Below are 15,920 nucleotides of genomic sequence, written 5' to 3'. Positions count from 1 at the left end.
TGTGAATACAATGGGATTCTGCTTGCTAGTAAGCTTTCTTCTATTTGATCTTAATTTAAGAGGCTGTAAGTTTCCTAGGGACATGGTGTGTGTGTGTGTGTGTGTGTGTGTGTGTGTCAGTTCCTCCTGACACACACCTTTTGTTTTAAAGATGGCAAATATGCAATGCCCATTCCCCCCCCCTTGTTCTTTACTTTTGTTGGCAATGCTTGCTTCTTATCCTTAAAAAAGAAAGAACAACCTTTGAATTTGTTTCATTAACATAATCCTTTTGCTCTTGATAAGACCTAGGGTGAAAATACAACAAGCAGACACTATCACACTGTGGTAATTTGGTCAACCACTCGGGTACTATCAATATCCACCATTTCGACACACTCAATTTCCTCCCGGTTTTCAGGATTTTTCTTCTCTTTCCTTTTTTTCTTAGAGGGTGGCAGGAAAGTCAGTATCACAGGTAAAATGGCAAAGCAGTGAAAGAAGGTGACAAATGCTATTAAAAACAAGCACCTGAACAGTGTACAGGTCAGATTTGAAGGCACAGCTGCGAGAGGAATCAGACCAACGATATAGCAGAGGTAACTCTGTAAAATAGCTACCCCGTGCACTTCCAGGGCATTCTTTACCCATTTAGTTCTTGTGAAATCCTTGCCCAGAACAAATGTGGATAACATTGGAGCACAATTGTCAATTGTGTAGTTAATTCCATAAATTAAGCAGAGCACAGAAATGCAGTCCAGTTCTACTTTCCATAATGTCATGAAGCCTATAACTCCAAACTCCACGGACACAACCGTTAGAGTGAGCCAGACATTAATCAGAGAGTCTGCCACCAAGAATGCCGAGAAGAAGAGCAGGAACAAAGCACTGATGCAGGAGTTGTGCAGGGGGGCTCCCAGAGAGGAGGCGTATCGATCCATGTACACAAAGGATGGATTGAAGACAATGAACTTCACCTTGGAGGTGACAGAGAGTCTCCTCAGGGTCTCCAGGAGGTCATAGAGTTCTTCTCTGTTTGTTTCCATGGTCTTGGCCACCAAGAACATTCTGGAGGCCACGACATCGACCTCATCATTGTACTTTTTAGAGAAGATGATGTCCTCTTGAAAATGTGAAAATTGGGGGGCTTTCAAGAAGGAATTCCTCAACATGTCTGTGAAATTTTTCTTAGGCAAGCCAGTGGACACATTGAGTTTTCGAAGGTAATTTAAGTAGCTCTCAAACCAGGATATCCGCACAAACCCCTTAGTGTATTCTAGCACGTCTTCTTGGACACTTGTGTTCCAGTATTCTATGGACTCATAGATGTAAAACCCAATCACTGGACTGTAGTTGCTAAAGTACTTTTGCTGGGCAGTAGTGTACTCAATGGTTTGTGTTGCAGTCGCTACGATGTTACTAAGGTCTGACCCTTCACTGACCTGCAGATAGCCCATTAAGGCAAAGGAAATATAAATAAGGTAAAAGAGAACTACAAAAGGCTTGACATAGGTGTTGGTTATCCAGTCACAGTAGTAGCGTTTGAGGAAACATACCAATAAGTGACTCTCGTAAGTGTTCACTTCCTCGCCGTCTGCTGTGTCCTCGCTAAACCTGGCTGTCAGGAGAAACCTGTACCATGCCGGCTTCTCCTGCAGTGCCTCAGGCTTTGGGACTTTTCTACAGAAGATACTATGCTGGTAATTGTTTTCTATGTAGCCAGTGAATACCAGGCTGGAACCGTAAAACGAGAGTACATAGAGGTAGTTGAAGAAGATTGCAATACAGGAATTGCAGCAGAAAATCCTGGCTGCCTCAATGTTCGTGAAAGGGCTGGCCCCTATGCCAAAGGTGACCAGGTACATGGCAGTGGTGAGAGAAAAGGAGAGCATGGAGTCCGCATAGACGGCTGCAGTTCTCTCTTTCACATGTTGGTCTTCTCTAGTTTTCCTCCAGGAGGAGAGCATTTCAAAAGTCCCATATAATCCATGACCTGGGAGGGGGCAGAAAAAGACCAGAATCAAAAGTTTAAAAGATTGATCTCTTTAAAGAGGAGAACCAGCTTGGTCACAAGCAACTGTTGGGTCAAGGGAAATAGAACCAGTCCTGGTGGTGACAGGTTTGTCAATGCCAATGACTTCTCCCGTAGGCAGAGAAACTCTTGTTTGGGTGAATCATAACTGTTAATGGGTAGAGAAAGGGCAGATGGAGGAGCCCAGACACCCACGCTCCTCTCTGGCTTCAGAATGCTGGTTGGCCTTTTGCCTAGAGACAGCTGAGGGCATCCCTGGGGGGTTACAAGCAGGGCTAGTTTAGAGTTGCTGCAGTTTGCAGAGTATTTCTCTTTTACTTCGTGGAACACTCTAGAGAAGATGCCTGGTCACTCATCACTTTGCTTGTCGCCTCACAGGTCTGGCTGGAGGTCAGCACAGAGGAAGGGAGTGGACAGACAGTTCCGAGTTACTATCCCATGACCTCATTTGATTTGGGCCAAGGGAGTGGCTTTAGGGAGAAGGAGGCACTGTATTTGATTTCAGCCTTGACAGGAACCTAAATCACAGCCTCTCCCCCTCCCCCCCAAGTATCAGTGCAGGAAGCAATAAATCTGAGAAACAGGATGAAGAAAAATCAGTAGGAACAAGTTGCAGTGCACAGGACAGGTAGAAGGAACAAGATTCCCTCCGTGCGGTTGGGAAAAGTTAAAAGTTCACGTTGAAGGTTTTGGCAGGCATTTTGTCTTCAGGGCTGTGTTTGACCAGTTTTGGCTGTTCACAGACAGCAGAGCAAGCAGGTGGCGAGCTGTGGCCTCTGTGCACTCTCTGCCCTCTGTGCACTCTCTGCCAGTGACCTCTGAGGGAAAAGCCAGGTCAGTCACTTGTTTCCTCAACGCCTTAGCACGCCTCCCTTCTTGCTTGCTAGAGCAAGGACAGATGTCTTGACTCCATTCTCCTGCCTGCCGCCACACCCTCTCTCACCCTCCTGGCCGGAACCAGCCTCTTCCCTGATGGGCCCCTTGGGTTTCCAGGTCACCGTAACACAGGCATGCCTGCCCAAGCGACCCACGGTGACTTTTAACAACCCCCTCCTCGGCACCGAGATAGAGAGACCTATTTTCTGCTCCTACGCCTTGGCACATTTGATCCCATTATTGAGGAGAATAAAATCATTACCCGGTGGTATAATAATCTCCTTTTTAAAAAGGAATTTAGAATCTCCAGCCAAGTGTAATGCTGAGTGAAGCGAGTCCATGCGAGCGTGGGTATACAATAATGGAGTGCACAGCTTCCCTCGTGCCCAGGTCGGGATTTACACCCTCACTGTGAAGTGTCGGCCTCAAGCCCGAATGCCCATTTCATGGTCATGCTATTGGCCTGTTTCCCCAGAGGGAGTTGGCATTTATCTTAATTCACGAAGCATCATTTTCTAGCCACTTTCAGAGGTCAGGGCAAGACCGTCTGTTTGATAACCAGCGCCGTGGCCCCCATTAAAGTGAGGCACCTAAACTCCCCAGCCATGGAGAGCACACCGTTGGCTGGCATCCTGCTGTTAATTATGTTTTAGATAGTGAACAGCTAGTCTCAGGGGGGGAAACTATTTAAGTTTGTTTCCACTGTGTTCTCAGGAAGGCTCAACCAATCTTTGATTAAAAGTAACCGAGCCCTTGGCAGTGAGGGTAGAAAGAGGATTATACTCCCCCAGCACCTGGGCCTCCTGTATTGCTCACTTCATATGGGCCACACAGAACAAATTTTGGGGGGCATAACAACTTGAGCGTTTCACCGAAAATGGCACATGGATTTTAAAGCAATATTTACTTGCCAGAAACAAACAAAACAATATTTTAAAACAGGACTTCTGTACTGAGTCATTAAATATGGTGAGAAAATGAGGATGTACATAACAGGACTAGAATTAGTCATACAGTAGAATTTTAATTGACTGTGTTCTGTAGTCCTCTTCTTTTAATCGGTGTGATATTTTATAATGACATTACCTGACTCTGACTCTTGTTGGAAAATACAATAAAAATCCATGTTTTACTTGGATGTTGAATAACAAGCTGAGCTAATAGGGAAAAGAAACTTGAATCAACAGAGCTGTTAGGCAGAGAGTGAGCGTGGAGGGCCCCGAGAAAAATCCATCAAACTCAAGGAAAGGTGGCAGTAGGCCATCTGTGACTTTCTGCAGGTTTGGGGATGGGGACAAAGAATGGAAATTCTAGGTGGGAGGACTTGACAGACACTAGCTTCTTCAGTATTTCCTCCACCCAGCCCTGACTTCATCTCTCCCAATACTACAGAAATTGCAGGAACAAAGATTCTGGTAGGTTCTGTTCTGTTTCCTCTCTGAGCAGATGCTTCCACTTCTGAGCGTCACTATCATCTATCGCTCTCTTAACTTTGGGGCTGGGGATAGCAAAAAAGAATGTAGGGTCAAACCTTACAGGTGCAGATAAATAGTCTCTACAAGCGGATCGGCATTCATTTTCAGAATTTGGCTTTTAATTCCCTATTTAAGAAAAGTGCTTTCAAAGCAAATTTATTGCTATCTGCTTTACATTCTGGTTTGAAATTTTCTGTATGAAATTGGAGCTCTGTAAGCTTTTGTATAAAATCTGACCGCGAGGCCCATGTCGCTGGCACAGAGCACCAGTTTGCTATTTTCTGTCTCCAGTTTTCTAGGGATGTTCACAAGGACTCCCCACTTGTAGCACTCATTTGGGGAGCTGCCCAAACACCACGTTCCAGCCAGACTTAGCCCTCGGTGACCAGAGGCCTGGGGGTGGTGATGGGTACCAGGGCGCATCATCGGAGGGGCAGGTCTTGCAGAAAAACACTGGACTCTAGTGAGGATGCTGGGAACTGGCTAATACCCCAGGGCGGTTCCGCTCCTACTGCCACAGCATTTAAGGCTGAAGAGCTGCCAAACAGAACTGTTGGGAACTGTTAAAACACACAAACTCCGAGATAAAGAGGCCTGTAAAGCAGGCACTGATCTTTTAGAAGCACGCACGCAATATTTGTTTCTGTTCCAGGTCATTGCATGTCTGTGTTGTCACATGCCCACGACCACACGTGTGTCAGTCATGGCACACAGACACTGGTGCAGGATCTCTTACTCATGAGTGAGAGCTCCGAGGCCTTGTGGCTCTTAGCCAGGTCCTGGGGCAAGGACAGTGGAGGCTTTTGCCAATGTTCAGGTAAACTTGTCCCACCAGGAGTGCAATTTGAATTTCATTAGCAATAGTCTTTTGGGGTTGTCATCTGGTAAAATCAAATACTAAAGGACTTAGGCTAGTATTTTTGCTTCTTTTTCAAGGACATTTCTATCGTTGTGTGCATTTAACGTTCAGGCTTTGTAGTCAAGGAAGAGAAACAGCAGCACAGATGATAAATAACACTGATGGTGGGCAAACCTCCACGGGCAAACCCTCCAGTCATTTAGGCTGCATCTCTGGAACACTCACTCTCACCCACACCCTTTCCTGGGGTCTAATCTAAGCTGTGGTTGTTTCTAATCCACTAAGGCAAGAACCTACTGACGAATCGTTATGAGTTAACCTAACGGAACCTACTAGGTATGCTTCTGAAAACTCAGGCGATTTGTTTATTTTCTTTGTCCATGAATAATCACAGGCAAATTAATTTACTTTGTACATCTGGATTTTGTACAGCATATTTTTCTTCAGGCTCAGATTCTCCCCCACAACAGAGCTACAGCATGGTAGCTGTGCCTTTGGGGACCCTCTCAGCCCTTTCCATTCTAGCCGGGTCTCCTCGTCTTGAGTTCCTAAAAGTAAGGAATCACTGATTCCTGAGATGATGAGGTGAAATGGGGTGGCTGGCTGCTGTGTGACCTTTCAGTTTCAGTGTGAAAACATAGTGTTAGGGAACCAGGAAGCCATAGAGCGAGTCTGGGCAGAGCCAGACTCCATACGTGGCAACACAGTTTCAACATTCTCAAAAAAATCCATCCAGAAGAATGAGCCTGTGGACATAAACTGGCTGAAAACATTTCACTCTTTGACGAGCTTCACTAAGTAGCTCAGGTTTATAGAATGTATTTCTTTCAGTTGCAGCCACATAATTCATGATTTTTGTGGGTTTTTCTTTTCTTTTTGAGAAGAAATTTAAAGTGTATATGTGTCTGAGTTTGAGGAATAGCTATTTTCAGGGAGAAGTTCATTAATTGGGTAACATTTACACTTTGCCAGTTATAAACATTTACTTTCTATGCTGGATTGTTTGGCTTACCGCAACCTGCTCTGTGTCACAGTTAAGAGCGAGAGTGAAGGCGTACTTGGCTTACGCCGAGATGGATGCTGACGTCAGGGTGAACGTACACATTTTATTCTTACTACCAGAGACGAGTCATACCGGTAATTCTGATCAGAGCATTGGGTTTTAATCTGAGAAATGATTTTCCTTCACCAGAGAGCAGCAAATAAAAGCCCAGGAAATGAATTTGCTAATACCTCTTCCTTGCTCAAAGACAAGGTATTTAGATACTGTGAGTAGGTGTTCTTTATAAAATCAGTGTCTACAACACATGTGGCCTGTAATACATGCTATGGTGGTTGTGTAACGTCTTTTCATAAGAAAGACAAGCAAGCAGTATAGAAATGTATGTGTATATGGCATAGCCTATTAAAATATATTTTATATCTTTACATAGAAAATGTGTGAATATATACTGTACATTCCGCAATGTTTATAACATAATAAATGTTATAAGCGTAATATATATATATATGCATGAGCTTACTGCATAATATACGTTAGATGGTACATCTATAGCTAATGCACACAGATACACACACACTCACAAAATGAATCACAGGCTGATGTGAAATTGACTGATGGAGCAGAGAAATATAAATGCTGCTATACCAATTAGTGCCAAGAAGGGGCCAGAATCTACCCTTTAGGTTCTGCCTACATTTTGGTTCTTGTCTGGTAAAGCACCTAGATGATATCCAGGTCCCCTTGACAGTGACTGTGAATCTGCTTGGGTGGGGAGCTTTTGTAGATCCATGTGGTCAAGACCATCTGGCCACGTCAGCGACTTCCTGTGGTGTTAGTGCAAATGGAACACCAAACTAGGTGTTCTCCTCATGGTTCAATTTTACCAGCTCAGCGTCCTGACGCTGCCTCCTGTTGCCCGACCTTTGTGGAATCTGTTGCTCCCCTGCCCCCTTGAGTAGATGTCTGGACCACCCTGGGATACCGAGGAAGAGAAGCACCTTGCATTTCACTGCCAGAGTTCTGCCTTCCTGGACCTGCACACCCCATCTCGTTCTTGGCATTTATTGTGGATAAAAATATAACAATACAACTTGTTCTGTTCTACTCCCCAAACCTATTTCTCCCTATCCAGGTAGAACATTAGAATAAAAGAACGAGAGCTAGCCACAAAACTAGATTATACCACCTCCTTGTAAATTAGTCCTATGATGTCCATTAAAACAGATTCCAGAAACAAAAGTTGAGACTATTATATAGAATTACTCTCTTATTTTAAATCAGAGATACACAAAAATGTGAGTATAAAACCCACATGAGCCATTTTCTTCTAGAAATTACTGAACCTATTAGAGATTTATATCTAAGCAGAATTTTCCCACAGTATTCTAATATATTTCTATGCTATTACTTAAGATTGTCATATGTTGCAAATAATGACTTCCACAGTAACATTAGAGTGAAACATAAGAAACTACTCTTTTTGCAGTTCAAAAATGATCAGATATTGGTACCAACTTTGTAAGTTAAAAAGGGTTGATATTGGTAATTTCCTGTGGTTTGAACTTTATTATTATCTGATCTTTTCCTCATATTTCTCATGAGTTTAGGAATACAGCAGAATACTCACCAGGGAAGCATAATCTTTCAGGTTTGTTCAAGTTTCGAGCAAAAATAATTAATAGTTCCAATTTCTCAGTATAATTAAATCCCAGCCACAAAAACTTTCCCCTCTTTGTGGAAATGAGCTTGACACACTGTATCGTATTCCAGGTGGCTTCAAATGAGAACTGAATATGAGCTTCTGGCTCCTGTTACTGACTACACTGTGCACACCAAGCGTCCCTGCTCTCGTCCTCCTCCTAGCACTGACCAACATCCTTTCTTGACCTTTCCTGTTCTTGGATTTAATTCAGAAGGAAGAGGGTGCCCTACATCTGGCATTTGACCTTAGAATTGCAAACATTTTGAAAGGACTTGCAGAATAGTTTCCAATTCACCTAATCTTTACTGATCTTGTAGCTGGATCAATGCAAAGCAAGCCTCAGAAATTAGATTACTATATAGAAATGAGTGTCTAATCTAGCCCTTACCATGACTTCAGTTCTCCCCTTCTAACAGTACAGAACATCCATGAAGCAACAAAACCTTGCAGATGAGGAAGCAAGCAAGCCTTCCTTCTGTTCCCCTTTAGAATCCCCAGCATTCCATTCCTTTTCTGTAAAAATATTAAGCCTGTAAAGAGAGCTTCCACATAGAAAACCGATGCCAGTTTCTTAAATTATACCCAGTCGGAGGACAGTGGTATAAACCTCATCCTTTACAGGAAATTTCATAACAGATTGAAATGATGAGTGTCATACATTTTCAAATACCTTACTACGTGATATCAATATAATTAGAAAGAAAGGATACTGCTTTATACATAAGGAGTATGGATGAAAAAAAAATCCCTTTTCAAATTATAGTAATTTAAAAAGTGTCATCGAGCATTCATAATCCTGTAAACCTTTAAGGATCTCAGCTCTAAATAAACTTATCTGACTCATGGGGACAGGGGTTTTGGCAGAAGTGGGACTGTATAATATGCATGCCATTGATTAAAAACATTCTAAGTCATGATGTGTCTATACTTACATCATTGCCAAAATGATTCATCTGTGTAGGATATAGTCTTATTGCCAGAGATGTCACGTATCGTCTTGGCTAGAAATACAAAATCTCATCCCCTTATGGTGAACTCTCAGAATCTATCCAGATTCTTCCCGTTCTGGAATTTTGTCAGATTAATACTGCTTGACACATGTGGTCTTAAAATTTTCCATTCTAAATCTACTGCCATTTTGGCATTTGGCTGGGTCTGGCCTAATGTGACCAGCATCACGCTGAGAATGTTTAATTTGTTGGATTTTAAATCCATATTGTTTATTACATTATAGAACTGTTGTCAGTCAAGGAAAGGTCTTTATTCCAGACTTTAAAAAGATACTTTCCTTATAAATGAGACTATACATTTAAAAATTTTATTTAAAATTACAAAATAATATTGTATTCAAAGAGGTATTTTTGGTTATAGGCAAATTTAAAAACTGGACAGTTGATTGGCCCTTCGTACAAAACTCTTAGCACTGTCTCGTCTTGGTCCCTTAGCACTTTAAGGATGGTCATCAGAAAATAAGTCCTAATTAAACATTGGCCCACAATGTCACATTTGCAGACATGCTCTTGATTATATTTTATTTTGCAATCAAACTCAGGGAATGAAGAGTTTTATCTGTGAAGTACAGATAGACGGCAGCCATCCTAAATGCAGGCCTTGTTGGCATACCCAGCAGAGGGAGCACCCTTGACTTCTGCCAGGCATTTATTGCGACAGGGTCTTAGCTACTAAGCAGGTGACTTCCTTTTATACTGTGACTAAGTAATCTGACATCCCTTTGGGCTGAAAATGTACAGAAAGGTTACACACTGATGTCAGCAGGGAAAACTATCATCAAATCAATACATAGAACATTCCTCACGAAGTGCAAACCAGGGGTGCTGGGCACCAGCAGCGTTTGGTCTCTCACCACAAATGCCAGGTTTGTCTGAACTGAACTCCTGACAAGAAGGTCGGAGCTACCAGCCTCTGAGAGGGCAAGCACTACTATTTCTGGATTTGCTTTTTCAGGACACTCCCCTGTGAAATGCATTCTCTGCACCAATACTACCTGGGACATTCCTTTTGGAATTTTAATAATTTTAAAATGTTATCACTGATTTAGCAAATATAATTAATTTTAAGATGCATTAAATATTTCACGCTAGTTAGTAAAATTGCTGTTTGGCGAAATTAAGATATTTTTAATACCCTATTTTACTCAAAATCAATGAGCTTTACATAGTATAAGTTTATTTTACTAATTCAGTTAGTTTTTGCAAAGTTGTAAATAGTGTTCCATACTTTGAGCTCATTTCTTCATCTTACAAACCTTGCTGTCTGTCTGCTGTTCTCCACTGTTCCCTTGATCCTTGTTTATATTCCTCCCACAAACATAATCACAACAAAAACCTCTGTATTTTTAAAATGAAAAGCTGAAAAAAAGCAGGCAAGCATGCGACTGATCATGAGCAAAGCATCTTAATTTAAACCTTGAGTCAGGGCTCTGTGGAAGCTGATTCCCAGTCCTACTCGCTTCAGGAGGCCACCCTGGATTCCACAGTCGGCCCACACTGGGGTCAGGGTTGTTCTAAAGAGGCAAATGATGCCGCCTTTCGGCTAATTAAGTTGAGGAGGAAGTACAGCAGCCTCCTCTGTTGTGTTTGCCAGTGATGAGTAAACTGATCTGGTAAATTCTCGGCTTTCTCAGTCTCTGCACTGTGCCCCACTGTACAAATGCTACTCGTATATGTGTACTGGCTGGGTCTAGATTCCCACAAGCTGCAGGCAGCAAGGCATTCCCGGCTTTGCTGTCTTGATTCTGGTTACTGAATTTAACCAGAACTCGACTGAGATTTCCCAAGGGAATTCTTTTCTGCTCTCCCCCCTGCCCCCCCCCCCCAAACAGGGCTTCAGGGCAAACTAATGAACTCAGCCATCCTCACTTCTCAGTCAGTGAAAGGTGCCTCCTTACTGGTCATATCAGTCTCTGATTCAAAATGACATTTGAATTTTGCCAAGTGAATTGATGAGAACTTGCCACAGAAGAGGGAAAAAGCTTAGCGTTTGAATCTGTGGCCCGCGAGAACCCTGCCATCAGGCTGGCTGGGCCTGCCATCCTCGATACCAGATGGACAGAGCAGCTGAGGTCACATTATGACTACTGAGCTTTCATGTGGACCATGAGCTCCCGCAGGAAATTCCCGCAGCTCCCAAGAGAGAACATACAGGGTTCTCACGCAGTCATTCTGAAACATTCTCCTGAGTTCATAGCAAGTAAAGAAAAAAGTAACCTTCCTTTTTGTGTCTCAATTGCCACTTTCTTGTACATTTACCATGGCCTCTGTGTGATACTCACAGCCACTTTCAAGGGGGGTGGGGGGTTGAGGGAAGCAGACAGTCTGTGGCCGGCCATTTTCCCTCCTAGCTCTCGTTCTTGAGCTCCCTGAAGGCTTCTTACTACAAATACCTGTTCCTCTGAGGCCTTCTGGCACTGCAGAAGAGTATCTGGTCATCTCTGGCAAGTGCTGGGGCGCCAAAGACCCCGGGGGCACCCTTGATGAGTCTCATGTAGGGCTCTTGAGTAGACAGCCCAGGCTCTAGCTGCTCCCTCTCCTCTCAAGGAGCACCCCCCTCTCTGATGTCTCCCAAGGTCCCCAGTGACCTGCTCATCCACACCCCTGACTCTGCTTCCTTCCTGGGTCACGTCCTCTCTCCCACACTGGGGCATCATGGATTCACCTCCCAAATGGACTACTTGTGTCAGAGTCCTTACTTAGGGCCAGCTTCTGGGGAAGCCCGGTCTGGGACACTGGAACACAAAGGAGGTTCCTGTCTGCTAGACAGCACCATGCTACTTAGTGGGGAGCAGGGGTGGTGCCCAGACTTTGGGACTCCTGGCACATTTACCAGGTCAGGTGGCTTCTTGCTGACAACCAGCACCCGATGCCCTTGGTCCCAGAACTCCTGGGCAAGTGACACTCTAAATGCAACACATTTGTCAGAGGACTACTCCTTGCCTCTTAGGAACCCAGTCACCACCAGAGCAGGAAGCAACAGAAAAATGAAGGATCGTAATTACCTAGCATGACGAAAGGGACTCCCAGGAAGGTGGAATTGTATTTGCCACCAGTGAGATTGATGATCCCGGCTGCGGTGAGTGTGGCCAGGCTGATGGTCACCAACCCGAGCAGGCCGAGCCAGGGCTTGCTGCGGACACAGTCCTGCATGGAACAGCAGAGGATGGCCATGGTCACCACCAGGATCAGGCTGGTGACCAGGTAGCGTTCTGATACACGGCTGGTCTTCTGGAAGTCTTCCCTCAGTGATGAGGATGTATAAGGGTATATTTTGACTTTGCTGTTGGATTTCTGGAACAGTCGGACAGTGTCACAGAAGCTGGACTCCCACCTCTCGGCCACCATGTCATTGAGACTGTTGATTGACTGCAGGTAGTAGGTGAGCTGGACAGCTTCTGCGGATTTCACTCTGTCCTTGCTGTGCACGGTCACACCTCCCAGCTGGTGCCCATTGTACACTGCCCTCCCGTCCTTTAGGTGAGTGATCGGGTAGGTGATGGCAAAATTGGTCCGGTTGGTAGCCCGAGCATTCTTTAGCTCCTCCAGAACATGCACTATGTCATCCACGATGCAAGTCTTATCATTATTCAGGATACATATGTGAGCGAATGTGTAATTAAAACCAGGCCTTGGGACCTGGATCTTGGTCACAGCAGCATGCAACTACGAGAGAAAAATGAAAGTCAGTGTTTACTAGCAAAAATAAGATGATAATATGTAACATTTGCTCAAATACCTCCGTGTTGTGAGGGCAGGGAGCGTTCATGCTGTCACTGAGCTAAAGAGTTCACACCACGTGCAAGAACCTTAGCAGAGAATTGGGTAGTAAGGCTGCAGAACCCACATTTGGCTGGTGCTCCTCATAGTGTGTTCCCTGGACCAACAGCGCCAGCACACCGGGGTGCCTACCAGAAATGAAAACTTCTCAGGCGTCACATCTCAGTCAGAATCACTGGGGTGGGACCTGGGGAATCTGGGTTTCACCAACCTTCCAGGGGACTCGAATATAGCTACCGTTTGAGAAGAATCATGCTGGCTTAAAACACCAAAATGATTTCCAAAGTTATTCTTTATTTTGACTCAGTTGGTCTATAGATGTCTGAAAATCTTACACACATCCAGCACTCGTCCCCCACCCCTCTTGAAAATGTCATGTAAAAAGTGAACTAAGGTGCAGTTCCAAAGTCACACATCCTCCCTGTACCCACCCCTTGCTGCTGATTTGTGGGGCAGCTCAATGATGTCCTAGTCCAATTCAATGACTTGGTGCCATAACCGAGGTTCCCCTTGAGGGCCCTCGTATTCCTGGTCTTTCCTTGTCCTTGACTCCTTACACGGGAAGCAGGCTGTTACTGTGAGAACCTGGCTGGGAACACATGGAATCTCAGTAAAGGGGCACCATGGGGTGTTTTCAATATACCTTTCCCCAGTTAAGGTTGGCTTGGCTGGGTTCTGCATGCCTGTGATGGAAGTGCACACGTGGAACCGAGGCACTTATTTAGCAGCGCCCTCTACAGGCCAGGCTCAGCATCGCTCCATTCTCACAATAAACAACTAGGTATAAGTCCTAGCCTCATTTTACAGAAGAGGAAACGAGACACAAGAATGGAAGTCGCTGGCTCAAGGTCACACACACAGAAGAGAGAGCTAGGCTCGCTCAGGCAGTCTGGTGTCAGAACCTGTGCTCTTAGCCCCTCATCATACACGTCTAGATTGTCAGTGGACGTGGCTGAACTAAGGTTCTTGCCAGCACTGAATTCCTGGATTTGTGTTTTCACGGTTCCACCCTTAAAAAGTCAGAACTGTTCAATTTCAGATACACAGGGGCACGTGTGATCTACAATCTGAGAAGACAAGGTCTCTTCGTAAAATGTGACCAGTATGTAAAACGAGGCCAGAGAGCTGAGGAAATGACACATTCTGGCCACGCCTGGACTGGTGGCCTGTCCTGAGAAGAGCTGCCATTACCGAATTTCTGATGGATGGAGAATGTGTCATACATAACACAAATGAAGTTTCACATCATAGACTTCTGAGTATCTCTGCAACACTGACACATCTTCTCTTAAACCTGCTTATAGCACTTTGCTTGCTTGTGTCAGGGTGAGGGGGTACTTATTGTGCTTTTGAAAATCTGAGGGGTGCTTGCTGGCAAAGTGCTTTAGTTAGCAGAGAGCATGAGTTGTTATTCCTAGTTCTCGATGCCCCTCCCCCCAGGAGTACGAACCCCCAACTTCAGGGACTGCTTCTTTGTATTTGTTTTTCTTTCTGCGTGTGTGTGCGCACACACACAAACCCCCAGGTATACCTAGGAGACTGTTTTCATGAAACTCCAACCATGTGTTAAATTTTTGTTTTGATGCTTCAGGATTAATGATGAGCAAAATGTCTTCAGTGGTTTTAAACTGTGAGAGTATGTTTCTACCCATTCTTCTCTATGTATGGCTCAGTGAATTTTGATGAAAAGAACACCTAACTCCAAGAGGAATTTAAAACTGAGCGCTTTTTGATAAGAGTTAAAAGAGAGACTTAGGGGGAGAGATTCAGAATAGGCTAGAAAAGGAGAGGTATTAGAAGCATGCATATGTGTAATATTTAGTATATTGTTTCTTCCCACGAACAGTCTAATAAATCTCCCTTAGAATGATTACTAAATATGTCAAGAGAAGAAGATTGCCAAATAAGATGGTATTAAGCTCAGGGCTGAACCCAATTATAGCAAGGGGATATTTTCCATCCATTCTCTGAGAGGACCACGCCCTGCTGGTAGGGGTGTTGTCAGAGACTGTGGGACCACCGGCAAGAGAAAGCGGCTGCTGAGTCAACCTCATGCCACCAGATCACAATCCTGGGAAATAAGAACCTTACTGATGCTTGAGAGGGAAGGTTTCTTAACTCAGCCTCAGCACTGCTGGGAGATGCAGCTGCTTTGAATTTCTGATGGAGAGGTGGGCAGAACACGTGTCACTTTGGCTTCTGAGTGGCAGAGAGATGCTGAATGACAAAGCAGTCGAAGAGTGGGTTTTGACTGAGGCCACCCACTGAGCAGGGGGTGTCGGTAGAATTCTGTGGTGGGATAAGTGGGGAGAGCATAAGGGACAGAGAAATGAGAACTGAGATTCCCTTCTGTGACTCTGAAAATGCCTCTCTTCTGTTCGTGACTTTCAGGGATACTTGTTAGGTAGCCACAAAAGCCCCTTCTGGCTGTCCACACCGCCACAGACAGACACACTGACCACACTGATTGCACATCTACCTTCACTACCTTCACAGGACTTGGAACGCCCAGATTTCCCTTCCTAAAAGAGCCCCATGCAGGACAGTAGAGACAATCTTAGCAAATGTTCTTGGATGTATTCATGTGGGGTCCCACAAACAAGAGCCACTTTAATCCTCATTACTGAGCTAAGTTGGAGGTCCCTTCTCAGATCTTTAATAGGGGCTGAATCTGTCATGTGAATCAAAACATGTTTTGATTCCAGCTCCATGACTATGTGTAGATTCCATGCACAGAGTCACTCAGCACACATTCAGTAAGTGTTCATCAAATCCATTGGCTGTCAACAATAGGATCATTTCCCTGAATTTCACATGCTTGCACTTGTACATGGAAAACCCCATAAGAGAGACAACCTCCAAAACAAAGGGACGCTTCTGCCAGGAGACAGCCAAGCACTTACTAAGGAAAGGCCGACCCAGAGTGACTCCTCCTTGTTCTCTTCTTTATTAGTGCATTTGCTGCCAAAGAGGCCAAAACTGAATGTTAAATTGAGGTTCAGTCAAAGACTTTGAACAAACCATTTAAATTATTAGCTTCTTTCTGCTCCTGACCCTTCAGGTTAAGATCGATCATAGTGCTAATAGCCAATCTGCTAAGTACTTTCTATGCAGTTTTAAAAATGTATTTAATACAGCACAGAAATAGTTAAGTCATTATCCTCATTTTATAACTAGAGCAACTGAGGCCGAGACAATGTTAAT

The 15,920-nt window shown here is 44.3% G+C and overlaps 1 protein-coding gene across 1 annotated transcript in view; it reads right to left on the bottom strand.

Moving 5' to 3' along the window:
• Window positions 1–201: 201 nt before the first annotated feature.
• PTCHD1 (patched domain containing 1) overlaps window positions 202–15,920 on the bottom strand; it is a 46,336-nt gene continuing 30,617 nt past the window's right edge. The window contains exons 2-3 of the mRNA XM_004689913.1: window positions 11,942–12,602; window positions 202–1,972 (exon numbers count right to left, since the gene is read on the bottom strand). Coding sequence (XP_004689970.1) covers window positions 318–1,972; window positions 11,942–12,602 — 2,316 coding nt within the window. The 3' untranslated portion in view covers window positions 202–317. The remainder of the gene's footprint in view (window positions 1,973–11,941; window positions 12,603–15,920) is intronic.

This window comes from Condylura cristata, unplaced genomic scaffold (genome assembly GCF_000260355.1).
Source record: "Condylura cristata isolate star-nosed mole 26May11 unplaced genomic scaffold, ConCri1.0 scaffold00027, whole genome shotgun sequence".
Lineage (NCBI taxonomy): Eukaryota > Metazoa > Chordata > Mammalia > Eulipotyphla > Talpidae > Condylura > Condylura cristata.
The sequence above is the reverse complement of the archived record's forward strand: the minus strand, read 5'-3'. Positions and strand labels throughout refer to the sequence as shown.